This window comes from Agelaius tricolor, unplaced genomic scaffold (genome assembly GCF_023055355.1).
Source record: "Agelaius tricolor isolate 1412-34295 unplaced genomic scaffold, bAgeTri1.0.p SCAF_26, whole genome shotgun sequence".
NCBI lineage: Eukaryota > Metazoa > Chordata > Aves > Passeriformes > Icteridae > Agelaius > Agelaius tricolor.
The window spans coordinates 4,367,775-4,389,510 of NW_027269286.1; the positions used below are offsets into that span (position 1 = coordinate 4,367,775).

At 40.9% G+C, this 21,736-nt stretch overlaps 1 protein-coding gene across 2 annotated transcripts in view; it reads left to right on the forward strand.

The window, feature by feature from the left end:
- Positions 1 to 294: 294 nt before the first annotated feature.
- KPNA3 (karyopherin subunit alpha 3) overlaps positions 295 to 21,736 on the forward strand; it is a 48,228-nt gene continuing 26,786 nt past the window's right edge. Inside the window, exons 1-3 of one of the 2 annotated variants that reach the window (XM_071448316.1) lie at positions 295 to 504; positions 6,829 to 6,880; positions 20,383 to 20,427. In XM_071448316.1, the coding sequence (XP_071304417.1) occupies positions 20,386 to 20,427 (42 nt within the window). In that variant the 5' untranslated portion in view covers positions 295 to 504; positions 6,829 to 6,880; positions 20,383 to 20,385. The remainder of the gene's footprint in view (positions 505 to 6,828; positions 6,881 to 20,382; positions 20,428 to 21,736) is intronic. The other variant, XM_071448315.1, reaches the window with a different exon arrangement.

A 21,736-nucleotide genomic window follows, 5' to 3' on the forward strand; every position in this document is an offset into this window, starting at 1 on the left:
ACCGTCAGGCCCTCGGTTCTCCCGGAGCGCCCGGCGTCGAGCCGGCACCGCGCGGCCGGGCCGCCGCTCCACGTGCGGATCCGCCACCCGTCCGCACTACACGCCCCAGAATGCCCCGCGGGGCGGGGGCGGGACCGGACTGGTTAGGGAGCAGGGCCAGAGCCGCGAGGCCGCGCCGCAATTGGGCGATGTCCGCCCGCCCTCCGCGTCACGTGCGCTCGCACCGCCCGCTCCCCGCCCCCCCACTCCTCTCCCAGTCACTCAGCAACGGCGCGCGCGCGCGGCAGCGGCCCCCCCCTTCCCCCTCCCCGCCCGTTTTCCCCCCCGCGCGCTCGTCACGGAGCGCGTCCCGCTTCCCTCCGCCCCTCGCGCGAGCCGCCGCCGGGAGCCGCCGGAGCCGCCTCGCAGGAGCCGCCGGGAGCCGCCATGGCCGAGAACGCCGCCGCCACCGGCCTGGAGAGCCACCGCATCAAGAGCTTCAAGAACAAGGGCCGCGACGCGGAGGTGCGTGTGGGGCCGGCGGGGCCCCGGCCGGGCCCGGCCTCCGCCGGCGGCCGCCAGAGGAGGGGCCGGGCCGGGCTGGGCCGCGCTCGCGGCGGGAGGAGGCGGCGGGGGGAACGCCTGAGGGGGGTTTTTTTCTTCGCCGTCATGCGGGCGGGCGCGGCCGGCGGGGGGCGGAGGCGGCGGCGGGGGAAGGGTTGGCGCGGCCGGGCCGCCCGCGGGCCCCTCCGCCGGGCTCGCCGGGGCCCGGGCAGGGCCGGCGGGATGCGGCACCTTCTCCTCCCGCGGCTCTTCCCGCTCCCACCCCGGCGGCCTCCCCGTCTTGCCGCCTTCCCCGTGCCCGGGGCTCGGATGGGGCCTCGGACAATGGTGCCGGCCGCCTTTGTGCCGCCCCCCGGGGCGGTGGCGGCCCTTCCGCCGGGGCTCGGGGCTGCCCTGCCCTCGGTGCCGCTGCCGCTCACGGCGGCCTGTGCTGGTGCCGGGGACCGCTCCCACGCTCTGGTGAGCCTGGTTACGGTGGGCTGTGCTGGCCCGTTTTGTTCCTTGTCCTACCGTGTATCAACCCCTTTTTTCAGTTTTTATATTTTATTTTCAAATGCTGGTAGGCCCATCAGTAATGGTTTGCTGGGCGTCTGCGTCTAAATGGGGAAGGAGTGCGGTGCTCGGTAAGGCTAATGGGGTAATAGTTTAGTCGCCCGAATTTGAGAGCTTCAGGGTTATTGGGAGGTTTTCCTAGAGATGTTCCTGAGATCTTCGAATCTGCGTGTCATTTTCGGACACATCCTCAGCTCTACTCGCAATTGAAAGAGGAAATCCCAAATCTCGTGTTTAAGTTTCTGTAATAGGAAAGGAAGGGGGAGGGAGCTCTGAAATCAGGCTAGGATTGAAATCGGCTTAGGATTCGCTAGAGTGAAAACCTAAATATGTGTCAGATTACTTTGACTTCACCTGAGGGTGTTTTCCATGCTTCTGTCGATTTTATCACTTAACTTTTGTAATCGGTAGACTGGAATTTTAGTCCTCTGAAAGCACATTTTGTATTTTAGGAGAATTCACACTTCTGCTGCTATTGTTTGGGTGGAGACAATTTTATGCAGGTCAGGCTTAGCAGCAGCAGTGTCTTTAAGGTGACATTCACAGTGTAAAGTAATCTTTAATTTTTATTTAAGTCTGCAACAGTGAATCTTAAAGAAACCTTGCATGTAAAGAGTATGATAACTTCAACACTTCTGGCTAACATTAGTAAATGTTAGAAAGTAACTAAAAATTGCCCATCCTTCTGTTTAGCGGTTGCTTCTTAGGGTAAGGAGGGGGCGTGGTGCATTTCTTTTTCCCCTTCTCATCCAGTGAGGCTCTTCCTGCTGCTCCTCATTCATTTTGTCCTTGTCTCATCTCTCCGTATTGGTTACCGGCTTTGTTGCTGCTTTCTCAGTCACTGGCCTGAATCCATCAGAGCTCTAAACAGGGAAAGGTTAGGTATGTTCATGCCTAGTGTGAACTGATCTGTCATCCACGCTTGCCTGTATTATAGCATGCCCAAGACTAGGGGAACTGAATGTCTGCCTCCGTGGGGAGGAAGGAGGGAATGGATGGCCTCAGCTTTGCTGAGATTACTTCTGCCAGACCAGCTAAGGTGGCTTAGCTCACATTTCACCCTGAAGGGGAGTAATTATTTTGGAGTAGTGTATTTGCTCTTATGGAGAAGCATATCCCTAGGGTTGACTTCCAGTGTGCTGAGTGATTCCCTTTCTGTGGCTGAGCCTAAGAGTGGTGCAGAGCTCCAGTAACATAGTTAAAGCTGTCATATCTGCTTTTGAAAAGAGTTAAAATCTAGGCAACATATTTCTTTTGCACTAACAAGTAGATAAAATGCAGAGGTATTTTAAAGTTGTATACCCATGGAGATATGCTAAAATGAAATTTACGTTCATTTAAAGGACTTTTAAAGATTGGAAATGTTTCAGTGTCTTTCAAAATAGCTTAATTTGTATTAAATTTCTGAGATTTTTCTACTAAACCTTCTTTTTGACTCTTTTCCGATCCGGGTATTTAAAAGTTCATCTCAGAAATACCCTTCTGGAGTAAACTTTATCTAACTTAAGCCTCTAAAAGTAAAACAATGTAGATTAAGTTTAGAGTGGAGAATGAATGAGCTCAGCAGAGCTATATAATTGCCATTAGTTACTGTGCCTCTCTTGAGGAACTGGTACACAGACTGACCTGCTGATTGCACAGATTGTGAAAAGCCTATAACTTTCACTACACAGAGACAAAGTGTTTGTTTTCTAAATCAAATATACCTAATTCCCAACTGTCAGCAATTAAATACACTTGGTTTGCTCCCTGTACTGCAATAAAGGGTTTGACGTAGAGAACCTGCCTTCAATTTTCTGTGCTCAGCTTTGGAAATCAGGAGGCATCAGTGCTTTCGTTGGCATTGATCTACACCACCTTGTTTTGTCGAATTCCACCAAAGAGAAGTGAAGTATTTAGAGTGATGGCATAATAAATCATGGTCTGATATCTAGATTATATCCTCTGGATAATTTAAAATATTCAAAGCTGTACAATCTCAGCTTCAGTTTGAAAACAGTGGCACTTGAGTCACCTTCTGCCTGGAAACAGTCATTGCCTTTGAACACATCAGGCTTGAACACATTCTTTACTAATCTTCCTTTGACTGCTATTAAATACTTGAGAGTTACTATTGATCCCCTCTGGGTACAGACTCTTCTGGCAGACCAAAATACTTACTCCTTTAATTTGTACTTAACTCATATTTTGTTACTGGGTTTGCTGGGACATATAATTGTCTTTGCTTTTACTTAATGCAACTTTAAGGGAAACAAGAGATAAGTAAGTACTTTTGGATTTTGCTCTGCACCCCATGCAGCTTCTCATTGTGAATTTCTAAGAGCAGAGGAACAGACCTGTTGAGCAGAAATCAAAGGTTCTGAATCTTTCACCTGTACAGGTTCATTCTCCTTCTTCTAGTTTCAAGTTTGGGTGGAAGTTCCATACCTCTTTGTTGTGTTCCTCTTTTAGGGAGGTAAAGTTGTTGATACTGAACTGGAATTTTGATTTTGGGGTATTAATATTCCAAAAAACATCTAGCTCTCAAAAAGGATAATAGCAGTATCAAATGCCACAATTTAAGTGTTCTTCACTTAATATGAGTTTCTGTTCTTTCTTTAATTAGTGAGATTTTTCTATTTTTATAGGTACTGACATGTGATTAGCAGCAGACAAAGTTAACCTCAACCTGCAGAGCTGATCAATAAGGAGCCAAGACTCTCATGGCTTCATCTGGACAAACAGCTGCCGGTTCTCTCCTCACTGTCTTCTGAATTCTGTGTTCTCCTGAGATGTGAAAGAGGTTTTTGAATTGTTACACATAAAATGAGAAGACTTTCCTGTGTTGATTATGGACATGAGTCTTAAGTCTCAGTGATGTTTTTTTTCCTAAATATCCAGCACTAATTATTCCAGTACAGTTGAGGCTTCACAGGACAAAATTAAACAGTTGCAATCACTTAATTTGTGACACTCACTGTAACTGTGTTTATTTGTTTATATTGATATCTAAGCTAGCCTAGCTTTTAGAAAACCTAATTTGAACCTTCTGATTTTTGCAGTTCTTCAGCTTCATTCTTTGCTCAGTAACGTCCTTCCTAGCATTATTTACTCCTTCGGTGTTTTGGATTAGAAATGTTGCTTATTCTTTATTACAGTAGCAGGCACCCATTTGTTGACTCACAGTTCTGATGTTTAAGGTGGTGGATCAAACAATCAGCCCATTTCTTTCTGTCAGGATTAGTCAGCATCCCTGACTAAAACTGAAGAAAAAGTCTTGATGAGCAGAGGTGTTATAATTTGTAGGGCTGTCTGCATGATATGCTGGTGGTTTTTGTGTGTGATATAATGAGATTGTGTGGTCATGAAATTAGCAAAGTGCATACTAAATTGAAAACTCTATGTGCTCTCATTTAAAAGAAAACCAAGGAGAGAAAGAAACCCAAAACCTAGAAGGGAGTTAACGTGTTATAAACTGAATAACTTTATGTAAAAACACTTCAATGACTGGGATTAAAATTTCCTTTTTGTATACCTATCATACCCCAGTCATAAGTCAAAAGAAGATAAGTCCTAGATCTTCTGTTGGTTAGGCTGTAGGGTTATCCTTCTGAGATTTGCTGAGGGCCATTTACCAGAAGGAAATGTAGCCACTTGTCATCTTTCACCTACTCCTGCTCTATTTGATTTTTAGTTTCTGAAGTCCTGGTCACTGATGTATTTTTCCCAGTTACAGGCGGTTGTGTGATCTTTAAGTCTGTATCACCTTTGGGATCAGGAACTTTGAAGGATACATTTTTATTCTGTGCCTTCAGCATTCTCACCCCAAATGAGGCAGAGAAAGCAAGTGGCCTTAGCCCAGATCTCCGTCATCAGCTCTGGCAGATTCAGTGTATTTACTGTTCCTGCATTGCTAACAGTGAGGATCTAGTTTTTGAGGATGCCTGAATTCAGCCCCATTTTTCTATCATGCTGCCATCAATTTTTTGTGAGCACAGGAATGTTGTTCTGGGGAGGCCAAATCGGTGCAGTCTCTGGGCATCTGGGAAAAGGTACAGCTTGGCTTAAAGCCCTGTTCCTGTCAAGTGTCAAAGGCTTTTTGCAGTGGAGCCTCCTTACCTGCACAGTGCTAGCGAATGAGTGCACATGCTGCTGCCAGCTCATTTCTGGGTGCTGTTCTGTGCACTAAGTAGAGTTTTTGCTGTTTCCTCGTATTTCCCTCCAAGGCTTCATGAAACAAGTAAGTGTTGTAGCAGTCGCAGAAATCCTGTTACTCCCAGCTACTTTGTACCAATGCAGTTTCTTTCAAAATTTCACAGTACAGATTGGTCAGCTCTCTGCATTTCATTTGGACACAGGAAAGGATACCAGAAGGGAGTAGGGATTTAACAGCTGGCTTAGGTGGGTTTAAGGTACTATGGACCTGCTGTAAGGTTCACTGGCTTGTTGAGGCTCAGTAGGTAAAGTGAAAGCACAGGTGTCCGGTAACTTCCTGTTGGGAGCTAGATGTAGTACATGATCCAGTACTCTCATGCAGAGTTTTTTAACTCCAGCTGCTTCTTTGTTACCCTTTAAACCCAATATATATACTTTTGGGAGAACAAAAGTGTACATGTTTGTACCTTGGAAAGAATTACATGGGTTGGAAGTAAGGTACAGATGTGGGAAGCCTCTTTGGTTGCTATTGCTGCAGAATTTTCCAAGCTTTAGTCTGCAAGTAAATAGTTCAACACTGTGAAATGTTCGTGACTCTTGGCAGAAAGCAAACACCTGAAAAGTCCATTTAGATGTACTGTGTAGTGTTTTCCATGAGGTTCAAAATCAGTTGAATCCATTGCATTTTAAAAGATTTAAATACACAGATACGTTAGGAAATAGTTTATTTCCAAAATACCTGTGGAGAATGCAATTTGGAGATGGTATCTTGTGATGAACATAATCTTCATAAGCTGATTGGGGTCTGTGCTTGCTGTATTGAGGCCCAATTATTGCTGTTTGCTGTTGTGATACACCAAGCCTCTGGTAATCTTCCTGTAATTACAGAATTTGTTTTTCTTCATTCTTGTGTATTTCTAACACTATAGCAGTGCCACTGGTACCTCTAAAGCTTCTTCTATGAAAGGATTAATTTTTAATTTGTAGAATATTGAAGTCTGGTCACAGCTGGTAGCAGTGTAACAGTCAGACTAGTTTTAAAGGGCTCTTTAACTATTTTTTACATAAGTTCTTTGAGGCCTTTGTAATTGTACCGTTCCAGCACATATCTAAGCAGGATGTTTTGTCCTTTAAAATGGCGTTATGTGAAAAGACAGCAATTAGGAAGATACAGCAGCTACAAATAACTGATCAGATTTGTATTTGTTGTGGGATTAGAAGTGGAATGAGGCATCTAATTTATAACAGGCTAGAGGAGGCGATGAACTAGTAGATAATGGATTGGTCATCAAGTAGTAAAGACAAATTATCAACTGACCTGATTTGAAAAAGAAATCTAAAACCTGTATCTTTTCCGATAATAGTCTGTCAGTTGTTTCCAAAATACCTGCTGTGGGAAACTCTGATACTGAATTGATGTTCCTGCTTACTTATATAATAGCAGAAACTGGGCTTTGTATTCCATTTCACAAAACTTGATATTGGTAGTCAAAAGCACTGGTATCTTCCAAAAAGTTAGTCCTGCATCAGAACTGTCTGTGCCTTGGAGTGAATGAGTTGCAAAGCTCTTCATGTTTCTTTAATTTTCTGCTCCCTTAGCTTCCTGAGCCAGCCCTTCACATCTGGAGAAGACCAGTGGTGGCTCAAAGAGGTCAGTGTGAAGGGGAGAAGGTATATCTTGTCTAGTGGTATTTAACTGTTGGATTGTTATCCCTTCACAATCTGATTAACACCATTAAATCTGCTGGGGAGGCTCCTTGGCTCACCTGACACTTGTCTCCCTTCTCAGGCTAAGCAAATGTTGCAGCCAGCTTTGAACTTGATTTTGTGTATATTTAAAAAGTACAGCAAGTACAAAATAGGAATATATAATGTACTAGTGTCTACAGAACAGGAGACAAATTTGTATCTTCTTCATTCAAACACCTGTTACTGAATTACTCATTTCCCTCATACTCTGTCATGTCTCATCAGCTGAGGACCTCTTCTTGAGCATTTTTAACCTTAGTTATTGTCAGATTCAGTAACAGGTGGACTTTGGAGGTGGTGATAGAGTAAGTGATTCTCAAAATCCGCTTGGGAAAACAGCTTCCTTTCAAGACTTGTAAGCCTTGATGGAGAAGTGTTTGAGTGTTCCAGTCCCACTGCAAATTTGCTGGTGTGGAACACAGAGCTCATCTGTATGAGGAAAAGGTGGTTGGTCACACAGGGTGCTAGCGTGGTGTGTGCCCAGGCTTTCAGAGGTGCAGTAGGGGATTCCTGACCAGGTACCGTGTCAGATTTCAGGTTTGCAGTTCCTGGAGTGCCAGTCCTTGCCTTTTCTTAGTCAGCTACAGCGTAAGTCAGAAGGTTGATGAAGTTCTGCAGAGAGTTGTTGTGTCTTGCTGAGGTAACTGAAGTCACCACTCACCATCAGATACTCTTTGCATGCAGCTTTTTGGCATCGGGGCTCTCACTTCTCATGCACATGTAATGTTAGGTGCAAAGTCAGTGGTAGTGATTTCTCTGCAATAAAAATCGGACTTTCAGCCAGATACAGGAGGCTTTCCACATCAGGAGAGGGTCCTGAAATGAGAGCCCTGCTGCGATTCATCAGGATCCTGTTAACCACTGTTTGCCAGGTGTGCAATAAGAATCTGTAGTGTTCATAGCACTGATCAAACAGCACTGAGGAGCAACCTTCCAGACAAGAAGAGGCATTAAAGGAGCACTGATATGTGCAATCAATGTGATAGCATCTTTTCTTTTAGCGGAAGGATGTATAAACTGGAATTTTAAGAAACTGAAGGAATCCTCAAGGAGAGCAGTATGATACCCAAAATGTTCAAGTAATGTAAGCACACGGATTCTATGTTTCTGTCACATTAAAAAGTGAGGTAGAAGCATCTAGAATTTAGGATACTGAAATGATTAAATCAAAAGGGCAGCTGACAAGGTTTGTAAGATTGTGGGATGCTGCTAGAGTGTATTTTCTAATTCCTAATGCTCCATCTTCTTCCTGCGTTGTCAGCTGGGTTTGTTGTTTTCTCTTGCATTTGAGCAGAATGATCTCTTCATAGATTTAATTAGGCAGCTAGCACATGTTTAATCTTTTTTTTTTTTTGCCTTTTGATTGTATCTTTCAAAAAACAGCAAAGAAAATCTGATTTCATTTGAGCATGTAATAGTATACCAAAGAAGTCTGCTGTGGTTGAATATAGCCTAGCTCTCTAGGGACTTGATTTATTGTTTTTTTTTTTCATGGCACCCTGTGAATGTATGCAAATTGCAATTATTTTCTCATTTTATAGATGGAATAACAAAATTTTTTTCCCCACTTCACAGGGAGGTGTTTATAAATATATAATGGATTCATAGAATGATCATCCCAGGTACTTTGGTATTACAGTTGAAGACTGTTTACTTATTTGAAAAGGGAGTGTCTTTATTCAAACACAGATGACACAAGAAGGTATCTGGCTAGTATTTAGCCTTGTATGTTTTCTTGATTTTTCTTCTTGCTAAGGGAAACTAGTATAAATATTTGGCACGCTTAAGAATCTCTGGTCTTCTGGTGTTTGCCCCAGAAATCTGTGAAACCTTTCTGACCAAACACTTAATTTTGTAATGAATTTCTTAAAAGAGGTTATCTACAATTTCTACAATCTACAATATAAGTTTTTACATTTGAAAGTATTTATGTTGATCTGAAGATGATCATTTTAGTCAGTTGTTTGCGCCTAGTTACCATGAAAGATCCTAATTTGGCTTTGCTGCATTGATGTCCTGTACACACGTGAATATGGTATTTTGTCTATGAAATATGGTATTAGGTGGTAGGTTTGGTTTCTGGTAACATGTATTAGTAAAAAAATGAAACTGTACCTGAGTTGGTCTTCTAGACTCTTCTTCAGACTCTTCTAGTCTTCTGGACTGTGGAAGGAGAAAGGGCTTCCTTGTCTTTTGTGGAGGCAGTCAGGTTTTTCTGCCTGACCAGACAGGTCTGCTGCTTTCCCTGCTCAAAAGGGATGGGAGCGATGCTTGCTTAGAAACTTTAGGAGAGGATAGAAGAGGTGTCATGTCTTAGGCAAGACCAAGGAGTGGTGTAGGTATTTCATTTGTTCTCCCTCAAGGACAGGTTAGGCTTCTCTTTCCAGGAAACTCTAAAGCATTTACTATCCTGCTCATGCAATTTAGCAAAATAACTAATTGCCTTTTTAGAAGTTTGTGTACTGGCAAAAGCAGATTCCTGTAACATAAAAGTACCAAATCTCAAATCCTTGTACCTATTTAATGTGTCAAGAAGCCTTAATCTTTTAACTTTCAAAAGAAGTACGAATAGGAATTACTTGTAATTAGACTATCTTGGTTTCCACTCTTCTTGGTGTTTATTTGGTGTATTACAGTATTCAGATAAGGCAGAGCTGACATCTTTGTGAAATTCAGTATGCCCTTCTCTGTCCAAAAGATATGAGAGGAGAAGAAAAACTCAATGCAGGTATCCATGAGTTTCTTTTGGCCGCCGCATAAATGACCAAACACTGCATTAAAGTTTTTCAAGGTAGACCTTGTGTCAAAATGGAGATGGCAAGTGACAGCATTGCCACTACTTTTTGTGACATTTTGTGGAGAGGTTCCTTGCTCACTTAGGACCACCAGTCAAAAGTAGTGGAATTAGTTGGTGATCCTTGCTGCCTACCTGTTGGTTTGTGCAGACCAGCTGTTGCACAGTGGTGAGTTTAACTTGGGGTGCTGTCGAATTACCTGGAAACCTGATTTTGCCTTCAGGTGGAGCCCAAATGGGTGCGTTGTGGTCTTTGATCTGATATCAGTAAAAGTGTGATTAACAGTGTTAAGATCTACATCTGAATGGAAGTCCTGTAAAACTTTTGACAGGATATAATGTCCTTGATTCATACAATAGTAGTAACTGGAAATGGGCTAGATTTTGTATTCCTTCCATGAGTTTTGGTGTTGAATAGAGAATTCCAGCTCTTATATTCTATATCAAACCAGGAGATAACATGTTCATTGTATTCCAGTATTGGTGCAATTTGTGTTGAATGCAGCCAACTTGCCTCGAGTCCAGTCTCCTGAGGGTTGTTTGATAGTTTGTACTTGTAAAGTGGATAATTGGTATATGGGAATGAAAACAGGAGTGCTCACTTCTCGCTTCTTTGCTGGTAGTAGCTCAGTATGGAGGTTGAACAGTTGCAGAGAGGATATCAGGACCTCAAAGAATATCCTTACAAAAGAGCTGGTAATGAATAAACATAGCAATTGCTTTTCTGCTAAGATCTTTTGGAGCAGTAGAAGCAGACAATGTGAATGGGCAGCTCTGTCTGCTTCCACAGGGCTTTCAGGTGGGTCAGCATCATGAGCAGTAATAATTGGAGGTTTGTGGCTTTCAATACTGGCATGAGAATCTGCCTTCAGTGAGTCATTACCCTCCACTAAGTAAAAGAGTTACAGTAGATCTCTCATTCATCCAGTTTGCTGAGGCTAGCCATGTTCAGATACCTGAATTATCTTGCCACAGACTAGTTAACAGAAGGCGCCTGGGCTTAATTTCAGGCACCCCAAACTGGGGATTTTAAAAAAAAGTGTGGCATCTCCTACTGCAAAATAACTAGTTTTCTTTTAGTGGCCTTTATTAACCCTGAGGAACTAGGTCCCAGACAAATCATGACATAAGATACAAGTAGCATAAACACTGCACTCTGCTCCTTTTGTACCTAGTACGGTGTTAAATGTTACAAGCCAGAAGGAAGATTTAAAATATTATGGTCCTGCAGCACACAGGGAATCTCAACTAAGTTTTAATACCTTCTGCAAAATAATAGAATGTTTACCTAAAAGAAGAGCAAATACCTTTTAGGTCAAATAGTAATCAAATGAAATAAAACTGTCTTGGAGTATCAGATCAAGGTACAAACACATTTTAAGTTTGTTTGGCTGCTTTGTACTGTGGAATCCATGCCCCCTGCCTGCATTTTTAACTGGGTCAGCATAATTTAATGTGGAGCTATGATAACAAAGCCAGAAGTGAAAAGTGAAGTTGTTCTAACTTTGTAGTCTATACAACTAGGGAAAAAATCCTTTTTTTTTTTTTTTTTTTTTTTTTTCTTAGAAGGACAATTGGGAACTTTATATAGGAGTACTTGGTAATTAGGTAAGTCTCAAAATAAGGCTTGGGGAAGAAGGGTCTGCCTAGAACATACACTGGTTAGGGGAGAAAAGATGGGTAATCCATGATGCTGGTGAGTAAGGGAATAACCTAGCTAGAAGGCTTAATTTGGACTAAACATTTGGTTTACTTGGCATGGATGTCAAATCTTTTTGTATGTCCAAAAGAACTAGATGGGATTGGTGTACAGAGCATCATTGTTTTTAATTCCTCCAATTGTGATTAAGTAGTTGCATTCAGATTATCATTATGCTGTCCCAGAATTCTTCTCTCCTATATTGTGAGAAACTTGCAATTCTTGGGTAAGGGATATACACTTTGAAGGTGTGAACAGGTGGAACAGCAGTGTCACCTCCTGTCAGTGTTCTTAGTCTTTGTTTTTATCTGAAGCCAGCTGTTATCAGAACAAGTAGAATATCATCAGTTTAGGCCTCAACTTTACACGTACTAATTATATGCCTATGCAAATTGGGAATATTTAGCTTCTGATTTAACCAAAGATAGGCAGCTGACAATCTTAATCATCTCATCAATTGTATACAAACAAGCATTTTGATGGGGTTTTTTCCTGCCCCAAATCAGCCTGGCTTGTGAGGCTTCTGCATTTTCATGTGCATTGCAGTATTTCGTATTTTTGAAGAGGTGTCAGGGAAGGAATAGGGAAAAAAGGTCAGTAAAGCAATTTCTAGTGAAGATTGGTGTTTACTTCATCTATACAAACATCACCTTTTATTGTCTTGCACCCACACCTATGTTGTGAAATATAAAAATTGTACTCAAGGATATGCTCACATGCAAGGGGGAAGGCATTAGTTACATCCAGTCCAGCTGTTGGAACTGGGCCAGATTTTTCTTTTGGTTAGGCAGGTGGGAGTAGTCTAGAACTGACTTGCAAATGCTAAGCTGGTTGGGCTCCCTATATGTTTAATCAAGCTGCTTTACTAACCAGGCTATGTGTTCAGGGTAGCTCTTTCCTCTAAGCATGTAACTTCTGATTTTCTGAGATCTGTTTCTGTAATGTTGAGAGACAAAAGCAGAAATAAAGAATTTAATGATGTTTGTAAATTCAGAGAAATTAGAATTGGTCAGTGGATTTGTGCTCTCAATTTAATAGCTGAATTTTCAAAGGAATTAAGTGCATATCTTACTAAAGTTCCCGGAAACATAACTTGTGTATCCACAGGATAGCCAAAGCTGACATTGAGGTGTGTTGTTCATCTTGATGCCTTGTGAGGCTACCTAGAACAGAAGCTAGACAGTGTTAAAGGAATAAAGTAGGTATTTATTAAAATGCCTTCAAAGGATACACCTTGGGCAGTGCAAGAGCCTGGGCAAGGCTCCACCCAAGATGGACGCTGGGTCACGAGTTTTCACACTTTTATAACTTTCGGTCCATTTACATATTGGGGTTAATTGTCCAATTACAGCTTCAGGTTGTGAAGTCCCATCCTCCCAGATTGCTCTCCTCAGTTCTCTGTTGTTTACATTTTTGGGGCCTGAAGCTGCAACAGTGTCCTGGTTCTCAGGCTGGATAAGGATTGTTTTGTCTAAACTGTGAAGAGAACTTGCTAACACTTTATATAAAGTTCAGAGTTATGTGCTAATGCGGTACAGAATCTGAAAAATATGAAAGCTAAAACTTAAAGCATGAGTCTTGTCAAGATGGTGCTGGCTTTCCCACTGCCATGGGCTAGCTCGAGGCTGATATTGCTGGCTGGCCTGCAGGAGAGTGGGAGTAGGCAGCTAGCTGGTTGTGGGGCAGTAGTGACGTGCTGCCTGGGTAAAAACATCTGCTTCCTCCCTCTTAATTTCTGATGGTTTGTGGACTTGCTTGCTGAAATTGTGATGGAAGTGGTCTAAATGTGTTGATTAAAAGTTGACGGTGTTGAGGTATCCCACTTAATTCCCACTTAATGAGGTGGATGCTCGGGATGAGCACCACACTGAGCTCCCTATGTTGTTGTTACAATGGTAGATAGATTTTTAGTTGTAGATGCTGGTTATGCTTTAGTCTTCCTTCTGACACAATTGGTATAGCTAAAAGTAGTTAAAATTATTAAAATTCATACCACTTACTGTTGCAGCATTTGATTATTTTGTGCAGCAAATCTACATTATTAAGCACTCCGTACATGAAACTTAATTTTTAATTTTGTTTAAGGATTCTGTATCTCAGCATACAGCTAGTCAGAAGGTCAGGTCATTACATTTCATTTTGTACCACCCACATATTTAAATAGTTTTGGTTTGCTGATTTCTACTGTAACTGGGGATGAAGTAATCTTACCAAGTGTCCAGAATTCTGTGACTCCAGAACTGATACACTTAAGGGACTTTGAAGTGTTTATGGTCAATTAAGATTGATTTTTAGATATGAAGTAGAAACTTAAAATTAACAGAAACCCTAAGACTAGTATTCCTATTTAATTGTGGATGAGATTTAGTTGCTTAAAGTAGTAAAATTGTTTTAAAACATTGTGTCATAAATGGATGACTAGTCTGTCTACTTTGTCTAAGGTGTGATTTTTATCCTTTTGGATTAGCTTGATTTTTTTTTTTCCCCTGCAACCTTGTATAACTATAGTAGGGTTTGGGTTTTTGTCCTGTTTGCTCCCCCGCCCCAGTACACCACTTTATGTATTTGATACAGAGGAGTTTGAAAAATGTTATTTTGTTCTCATGTACAAGTACAGCTGATTGGTTTTGGGATTCCTTGAAATTTATTTTCTTTTTTAGTCTACAGAGGCTATATGGGTTGCCTTTTCAAGTAGTTTAATGTATTATGCATTAAATAGTTTTTATGTTAAACAAAGGCTCAAAAAGCTTGTTGGACTTACCTCCATAGAACCTCAATGTTATTCAACACTTGGAAGTAATCCTTTTTTTCCAGAAAGGTCTGCATGGCTCATGGTAAGGCACCAAGTGGCAGTGTGATAGGAGTGGTATTGGCTCTTCAACATGTAATGAGCACGTACATCCTGTGCACTCTCATATGCAATTTCACAAATGGTACTTGTGCAGTGTGTATGGGTCGGTAAAGGGCTTCCAAATATTTGAAAAATAATTCTTTGAATTATTTATAGCTGGTGGTACAGCTTATGCTGATAATTCAGAATTTCAGAGGCCATTGATTTTTGATATCAAGAGTTCGATGCAGTTTTGTGTTCTATCTTAAAACAAGTATCAACTGAAAAATAAGGAAGACATTTCCCTTCACCTCAGGTGGCTGAAACTGAACTTTTGAGTTTCTTGTCATCTTGTTGAGAGAGATGCCACCCTTGTTGAGAGATCTGAAACACTGATCTGATGAGTACAGCTGTATTCTGTGTTCCTTCTGCCCATTGAGTGTGTCAAAAGCAGTTTTACAGGGACCGTGGCATTCTTTTCCTCTTTTTTTTCCTCAAGGTCTAGTGTCTCTTAAATCTCTTGGCTTTTTGTGTTTTGTATCACAGTGAAACAAAGTTCCCTTGCAGCCCTTAACACAACAACCCTAATGTGTGCAGTGATTTTCTTTTTTGGCATATGAAATTAATTTCAGGTTTGAGGGAACTAGGAATTATTTTTCCTTCAAGGTGATAAGGAGTGATTCTTCGTAGGTAACTGTGTCTGACTTTGGAAGAATATTCAGAAATTCAGTGTAGAAGTGAAACACTGATTTATCCAACAACACCTAGTAGATCTTTTGGGGTTTTTTATGCTTTATTTTATAAAATAACAAAATGCTGAGGAATTTGAAATTAGAAATACTGCTCAACATCTACTTTTGACTTGTAACAAGACTTAGAGTACTTGGTGCATTACTGTGGTCATGTCAGCCTGTCAAACATACTGGTAAATAATTGTTCCTTACATATGTTGAACTGGGGAGAAGGAATCTCTTGTTACAAAAGCCTTATGAACTTAAGTCTGCCTTGAGTCATGTATAACAATTGAGATGTAATGTTGTAGCACAGCTTGATAAGTGTTGTGTTCTTATTTCTTACTGCTGACTGGCAGTTACTCATTTTTACTGTTTGCACTTAGTGCACGGTGCATTAATACCTTGTGTTTAGGGTGTCCTCATGGTTCAGATGCTGCAGCTGTCATCATTTTGTGATTTGTAGGATTTTGCCTGTGCTGTATTTTCCCTGTCAGAGACTTGGAGAATGTTATTTTTTTTATCCTGTGAAACAGTTCAGCCTTAGCTTGGGGGTTAGTGCTGAGATGTGCTGTTTCAGTGTTCCATGAAGTTACTTGTTTGAGCTCATTATGTTGAGATGTGATCATAGTCAGAAGCTGTGGATGTCAAACCCTGTTTTAGATCCGTTGGTAACCTCTTGCTAGACTTCAGTTGGTGTGGTATCTATAAACTTCAGCAGATGTCCTCCCAGCCTGGAACCTGGGAATGAATCCTGGGTTAAGATGCAGAATAATTTAATCTCTTCTCTCTGTTTTATCTGACATGTATTAGCTGGGGAAAATGTTTAGCCTTTCTACTAGGGTATAAATCCCTTGTAAATACCTCTCAGTCCCCTACATGCTGGGTCTTGCAGGTTGTGTAAAAGCATCTTATTCTGCTTACAGTGGTAATGATTCCTTGAAGGGAGACTAGCAGTGGTACTTAAGACTGCTTCTTTTATATGCTATTGCACTATAATATGTGTGTCTCTTCTGAGGCTGTAGGAAGGTGCTGATGACCTGCTGTATTTCTAAAATGGTTCATCTGAAACACAAGCTTTAAATACTTTCAAGAAATGGCAAATCAGGACAAAAAATTATCTGAATCATTTAGGTCTGTTTTTTAGGGAGTAAAATCTGGGCTTGGTCAGTCTTCTGTCCTATCCTGTCCCACTCTCCTCACTGACCCTACCAGATAAGATTGGAAATTGTGCCTTTTGGTCTGCAAGTTTTATTTTAAAACTTCCAAAAGTCCAGCAAGAGTATGCAGAATATGGTGCTATATGTGTACCTGCATTTCTTGTAATTGGATGAAGCTGAAATATATTTTAGGTCTTCCAAGGCAAGGATGACTAGATTGTGGACATTCGGAGTCTTACCATGGGGCAGTCTGTCAGTAGTGTATCAGCACCAATGGTAAAGAGGAGAAAATCAAGCTGGGCAACAGTCTGGAGAAATCCCCAGTAAGAAGCATGAATAAAATTAGCTAATCAAGCCAATGTGAAGTGCATTCATGTGTTTTTCATGTACGTACAGTCTGTAATTGCCACAATTGACAAGTATGAATTAAGTGGAATCCATGGGATTAAACACATTGATATGCAGTGGTCATGTCATGTGTCAGGAACACAAAGTGTTGGTTAGAAGTAGTGTCAGCAGACTTCAAGCAAGGAGCACTGATCATGATCCAGCCATGGCAACCAAGTTTAACTGCCAGAATGCACCACAGGCTCTTTGGGAACTTCAGTCCCATGTGCTTGTAGGAAGTCTCTAGCCCCAGCATTGTATCACTGATTCTTGGTGATCTTGATGACCCTGACAAATGGACTTTTTTTAAAAAGATGTTGTGCCAGCAAGAGAGCCCTGGGAGCATGAAGACTGGGAACCCTTAGTTTAGTGGGGGGCACTAAACTGTTTAGTAACAGTCATTGGTTCCATGGAGTTAAAACTGGTATCCCAGTTATCAACCTGTACTGCCTTTAAAAGGAGGAAGGTAAAAAGTACCAGAGCTGCTTTAAAGAGAAAACACTCATAGTAGGTTTAAAATGAAATACAAAAGAACACCCAAAAGGATAAAACCCAGGTAATATGGAGATTGCCTAAAGAGAATTAGAGCTCAAAAAATGTGTGGTACTGGAAAACAAAAATGTCTTCAGAGGTGATAACTTTTTTATGAATCTTTCTAAAGAGTGATAGCTCTCTAAATGAGGAAAAGATGGGAGATTTTTGTACATTGATTGTGAAAACTGTGTGTAATGGAGTAGTGAAATATTTTGAAGATCAACTTGATAAAAAAGAAGAAAGAGTAAAAAAATATTGAGACAGATTTGTAATAGGGTAGAATCAGACAGGCTGAAGTAATGGAAGCATGAAACAAAGATAAAACCCTAATGGAAAATCTGAGTGAATTATTTGCCCTTAGAAAGAAGCTTGGAGTCTTCCCAATGGAGACTTTATGGATGGCTGACTCTTGAGTAACTCTCTTTATTGTTACTAAAATATTGTTAGAGAAGGTTTTAGAGTAAATTGATTAAATGAGTAATAATGTCTTGCCTGGGACTGCCCTGTATTTGGGTTTTTTTCTAAACCAGAAATATCAAACTGCTGAACTGCTGAGCCCAGCATATAGTATTCCTTAAATCTGCCCTGCTTCCAGAGGAATGATAGGTGATAAATGTTACCATGATCTTCTAAAGAACTTGAGATTTAGTCTCTCTCTTTCTTTGTTCAGTATAAATGTTCTAGAGTATTCTTGCATAGCCAAATGAGTAAATTGTAGGTAGGGAGCAAATCTAAAAGTAAATTGTGCCTTGCATCAGTTAAATCACTGAGACTTCAAATTTGGCATGTGCAATATTGGAGTTTGGAGAGGAAAATTCTAGTGGACATTTGAGTTGACTGATTATGATAGGGTACACCTCAAACTCAAAATTTAAGATGAGTAAGAATAAAAGGTGAGATTTTAGGGGAAGGTGGGATGGTGTTGCTAGTGAAATGTTCAGTAAAGAGTTTTGGTGTTTATAACACAGAATGATCAAGAAAAGGAGACTTTACAGCATTGTTTAGTTACATTTTTTATTGAAATGCAGTTACAGAATCATGGAATGACGTGAGTGGAAATGAGCCTTGGAGATCCAGTTCCAACCTTCCTGCCATGAGCAAGAGTACCTCCCACAAGACCAGCTTGTTCAAAGCCTCATCCCACTTGGTCTTGAACAATTCCAGGGTTGGAACATTCACAACTTTTCTGGGAAGACTGTGCCACTGCCTTACCACCTCACAGTAAATGTCTCCTAATGTCGAATCTAAACCTGCCCTCTTTCAGCTGAAAGCCATTCCCCCTTGTCCTATCACTCCATGCTCTGGTAAAAAGCCCCTTTCCAGCTCTCTTGTATCCCCCTTTAGTACTGGGAGGCAGCTGTCATGGGGAAGAAGTGTTGAAAAACTTCAAGCTATATGGTTTTCTTAAATTTGACACAGTTACTAAGATTATTCAAATATAAAGTTCTAATAAAACAAGAAATTTTAATGACTGGTCTTGCTAGTTGCATATGATGACTTCTTGGGTTCTTTGTTCAGACAAATGAACCTACACAATGCCCTCCCATTCCCCAGCTATCCAGTCCCTATCATACTGAGCTGTTGCAGCAGGCTCAGATGGTCACAAGTATCAAAGCAAAGGGTTTACCAAAATGATGAGAGGGGGAAATAACCTGCAGTTCTGGTGGATGCTGTAGTGCTGGTGTCCTCTTACAGTGATGAGGACTTATTTTGTTTAAAGTAGTAGAGTTCAACCCTGTAGATGTAAAAGGAGCATTTTGTCCATGTTTACGTGAGTGAGCTGGTTAATCAAGCAGTGGGCAGGAAGACAAGCCTTTCTTACTGTCAAGTGATCCCAAGGTAATGAATTTCATGGAGAATTTGATGAATTTCATAATGGAGATGAGACAGCTTCAGGGAGACCTCATTGCAGCCTTCCAGTACCTTAAGGGGGCTTACAAAAAGGAGGGAGAGAGGGTGTTTATATGGGCAGGTAGCGAGAGGACAAGGGACAGTGTTTTTAAATTGAATGAGGGTAGGTTTAGATTACATGTCAGGGAGATTCTTTACTGAGGATGAAGTAAGAACCTGAGGCACAGGTTGTCCAGAGAAGTTGCCCCATCCCTGGCAGTGATCAAGGCCAGGCTGGATGGGGCTCTGAGCAAGCTGGTCTAGTGAGCAGCACCCCTGCCCATGGCACTGCTGTGCAACCTGGCTGAGAGCAGTGAAGCTATTGTAGTTCTGTCCTGTATATATTCATGGTGTGAAATCTGCTCATTTTTTCTATCTGTGTTTCATCTTTAGCATGTTTGATGTTTTCTTAGGTGGCTGATGGGGAGTGCTGGTGTTTACTGTTTATTGCTGGTCTTCACTGGTAACTTTTTTGCTCAGGGAGTTATTTGCCCTAACTCAAAAGGAACATGATAGTGGCAGTGAAGGTCAGTAGCAAGGATAGGACATAAAGTATTTTAAAAGGCTAATTTTAGTTAGTGTGGGTGATCTTGCTGGACTGCAGCAGTCATCCAGTCCTGTTCTCCTTTGAATTGCATTCTGATGGTACATGTCTTTTCCACTGATAGTTGAATGAACCTAAGGAGATTGCTTTCAGTAGGCTAAATTCTTTTTCAATCTTCTGGTCTGTCTTATCTGAGAGGTGCAGCAGCATTGTCAGGAATGCGTTCGGAGTGCGCAGTATCTTTAAGGAGCTGAGATGCTTGTGGGCTGGTTTTCCTTTGTAGTGTTTCAGCTACAGATCCTAAGCAGACTCAGTACCACTGTACTGCTTTGTTTCCTTTTTCTGCAAGCCTGATTGGTCTTGTTGCATAGAGCTCAGTCATGATTGATTTTGGCCAGAGAACTAGTATAGGTTATGTGTTTAGGTTGTGAATGTGATTATATGGGAATATGAGATGGTCTGATATGAGAATATGAGAAACCTGGATTTACTGCTGCCTATGGTCTGCACATATAAAAACACCTGGAGAGTCATTCTAGTGAAAACTCCATGGGAAGTTGATATTTTGTACCTTTGGGATACTTGTTGTGATAAAAGCTATCTGTAAGGTGTATGATAAAAAAAAAGAGAACAAATCAAACAAACAAACAAAAAAAAACCCAACCGAAGCAAAACATCACAAAAAATATGTGCATCCTCCTAGAAAAGATTGAGTTATAAATTATGCACAGTTTTCCATGTCTTTTGATGAATAACTGCACTTTTTTTAACCTAGAAACAGCTGATTCCAAACAGAATACTACTTTCTTGACATACTTTTTTTTTTTTTAAACAGACTATGAGAAGACACAGGAATGAAGTTACAATTGAGTTGCGGAAGGTGAGTCTGCTTTTCTTTATCAACTGTGTTGCTTTGCTAAAAGTGCTCTGGTGTCTTAAATATTTTTCCATAAGCTTTGCTTTATAGCCCCAAACTTATATAGAAAAGGTGCAAATTTGGTAAATACTAACTGTGGATTCTAATTTATTTTTCTTCTCCAATTTGTGAAGCTCAGTACAACAGAGCAGTACTGCTTTACTCCAGTGTTTCACTTGGAAATAATCCATATTCAGTTTCTGTACCAGTTATTACAGTGGAGCTCTCAGCTGTTCAAATGTTTAAAATCTCTGAATGGGAAAAAGGAGAGCTTTAGCATTTAGAAAGTGAGGTTGTTAATTTATCTTGTTTTCTGAAAATTATTGCTTCCATGCTGTAAAGGGAGTTAATTTGGGGGTCAGATTTTGGCTGTATTGGGTAAATGTCAGTATGGCTGGAAAGATCATGAGTATGAGAGCTGATCTAGTTTACTGCTCTGCCTAATTAGAACATTCATTACACCCTCATCTTTCATAACTCTTCCAACTGCCTTTCTCAGCACCTCAAAGAGAAAGGGTAAACTTTTATTTGCTTTTGGGTACCTTCAGTGTATTTGAGGACTTCATACTGGCCCCTTTACCTTTATCCTGTTGAGACAGATTCAGTTCTTCACCCTTTTCTTGAACACTCTCTTTCCTAAATTTGACTTGTTGCTGCTTCTTAGATCCAAATTGCCTGAATTTTTCTGGAAGTCTGGAAATCTGAAAGGATGCAGGCTGCAGCTGAGTTTTAAATGGAGTAGTGAAAACCAGTTCCTGATACTGTATTCCTCTTTATACTAAGTATGTTGTTGACAGGCACACAGTCTGTGTATGCTTTGTACACTTCTTAGAGTACCACAAAGCAAATATAGTTGTTTTGTTTGCATAGTTGAATAAATGCAGATTTTTTTTTTTTTACAATTGACTTCTGTCTCCTAAATTACATCTGCTTTTTCCAGGCTTTCCCATTTTGTTCCCCAGTATGTTTCCAGGCTTCTCCAACTTGGTATAACCTGTATTTTCTATTAGTTTCATTAATGATCTGATAAGTATTTGGCTTGAATATTCTCAATATAGCCCAAACTCCTTTTGGTCTCCCATTTGATGTTTATCTCCAGTTTGCCAGTTAAATCCTTGACAGTTTGAGTAGTGCTTGCTTAGAAGTGCACACTCATCAAATTCTGTCTTATGTTTTCATTATTTGCAAACTGAGAAGACAAAATACTTGCTAAAATCAAAGTTGAGGGTTTGTAAAGAGAAACTATGTTGATGGAAATTAGCTTGACTTTTGA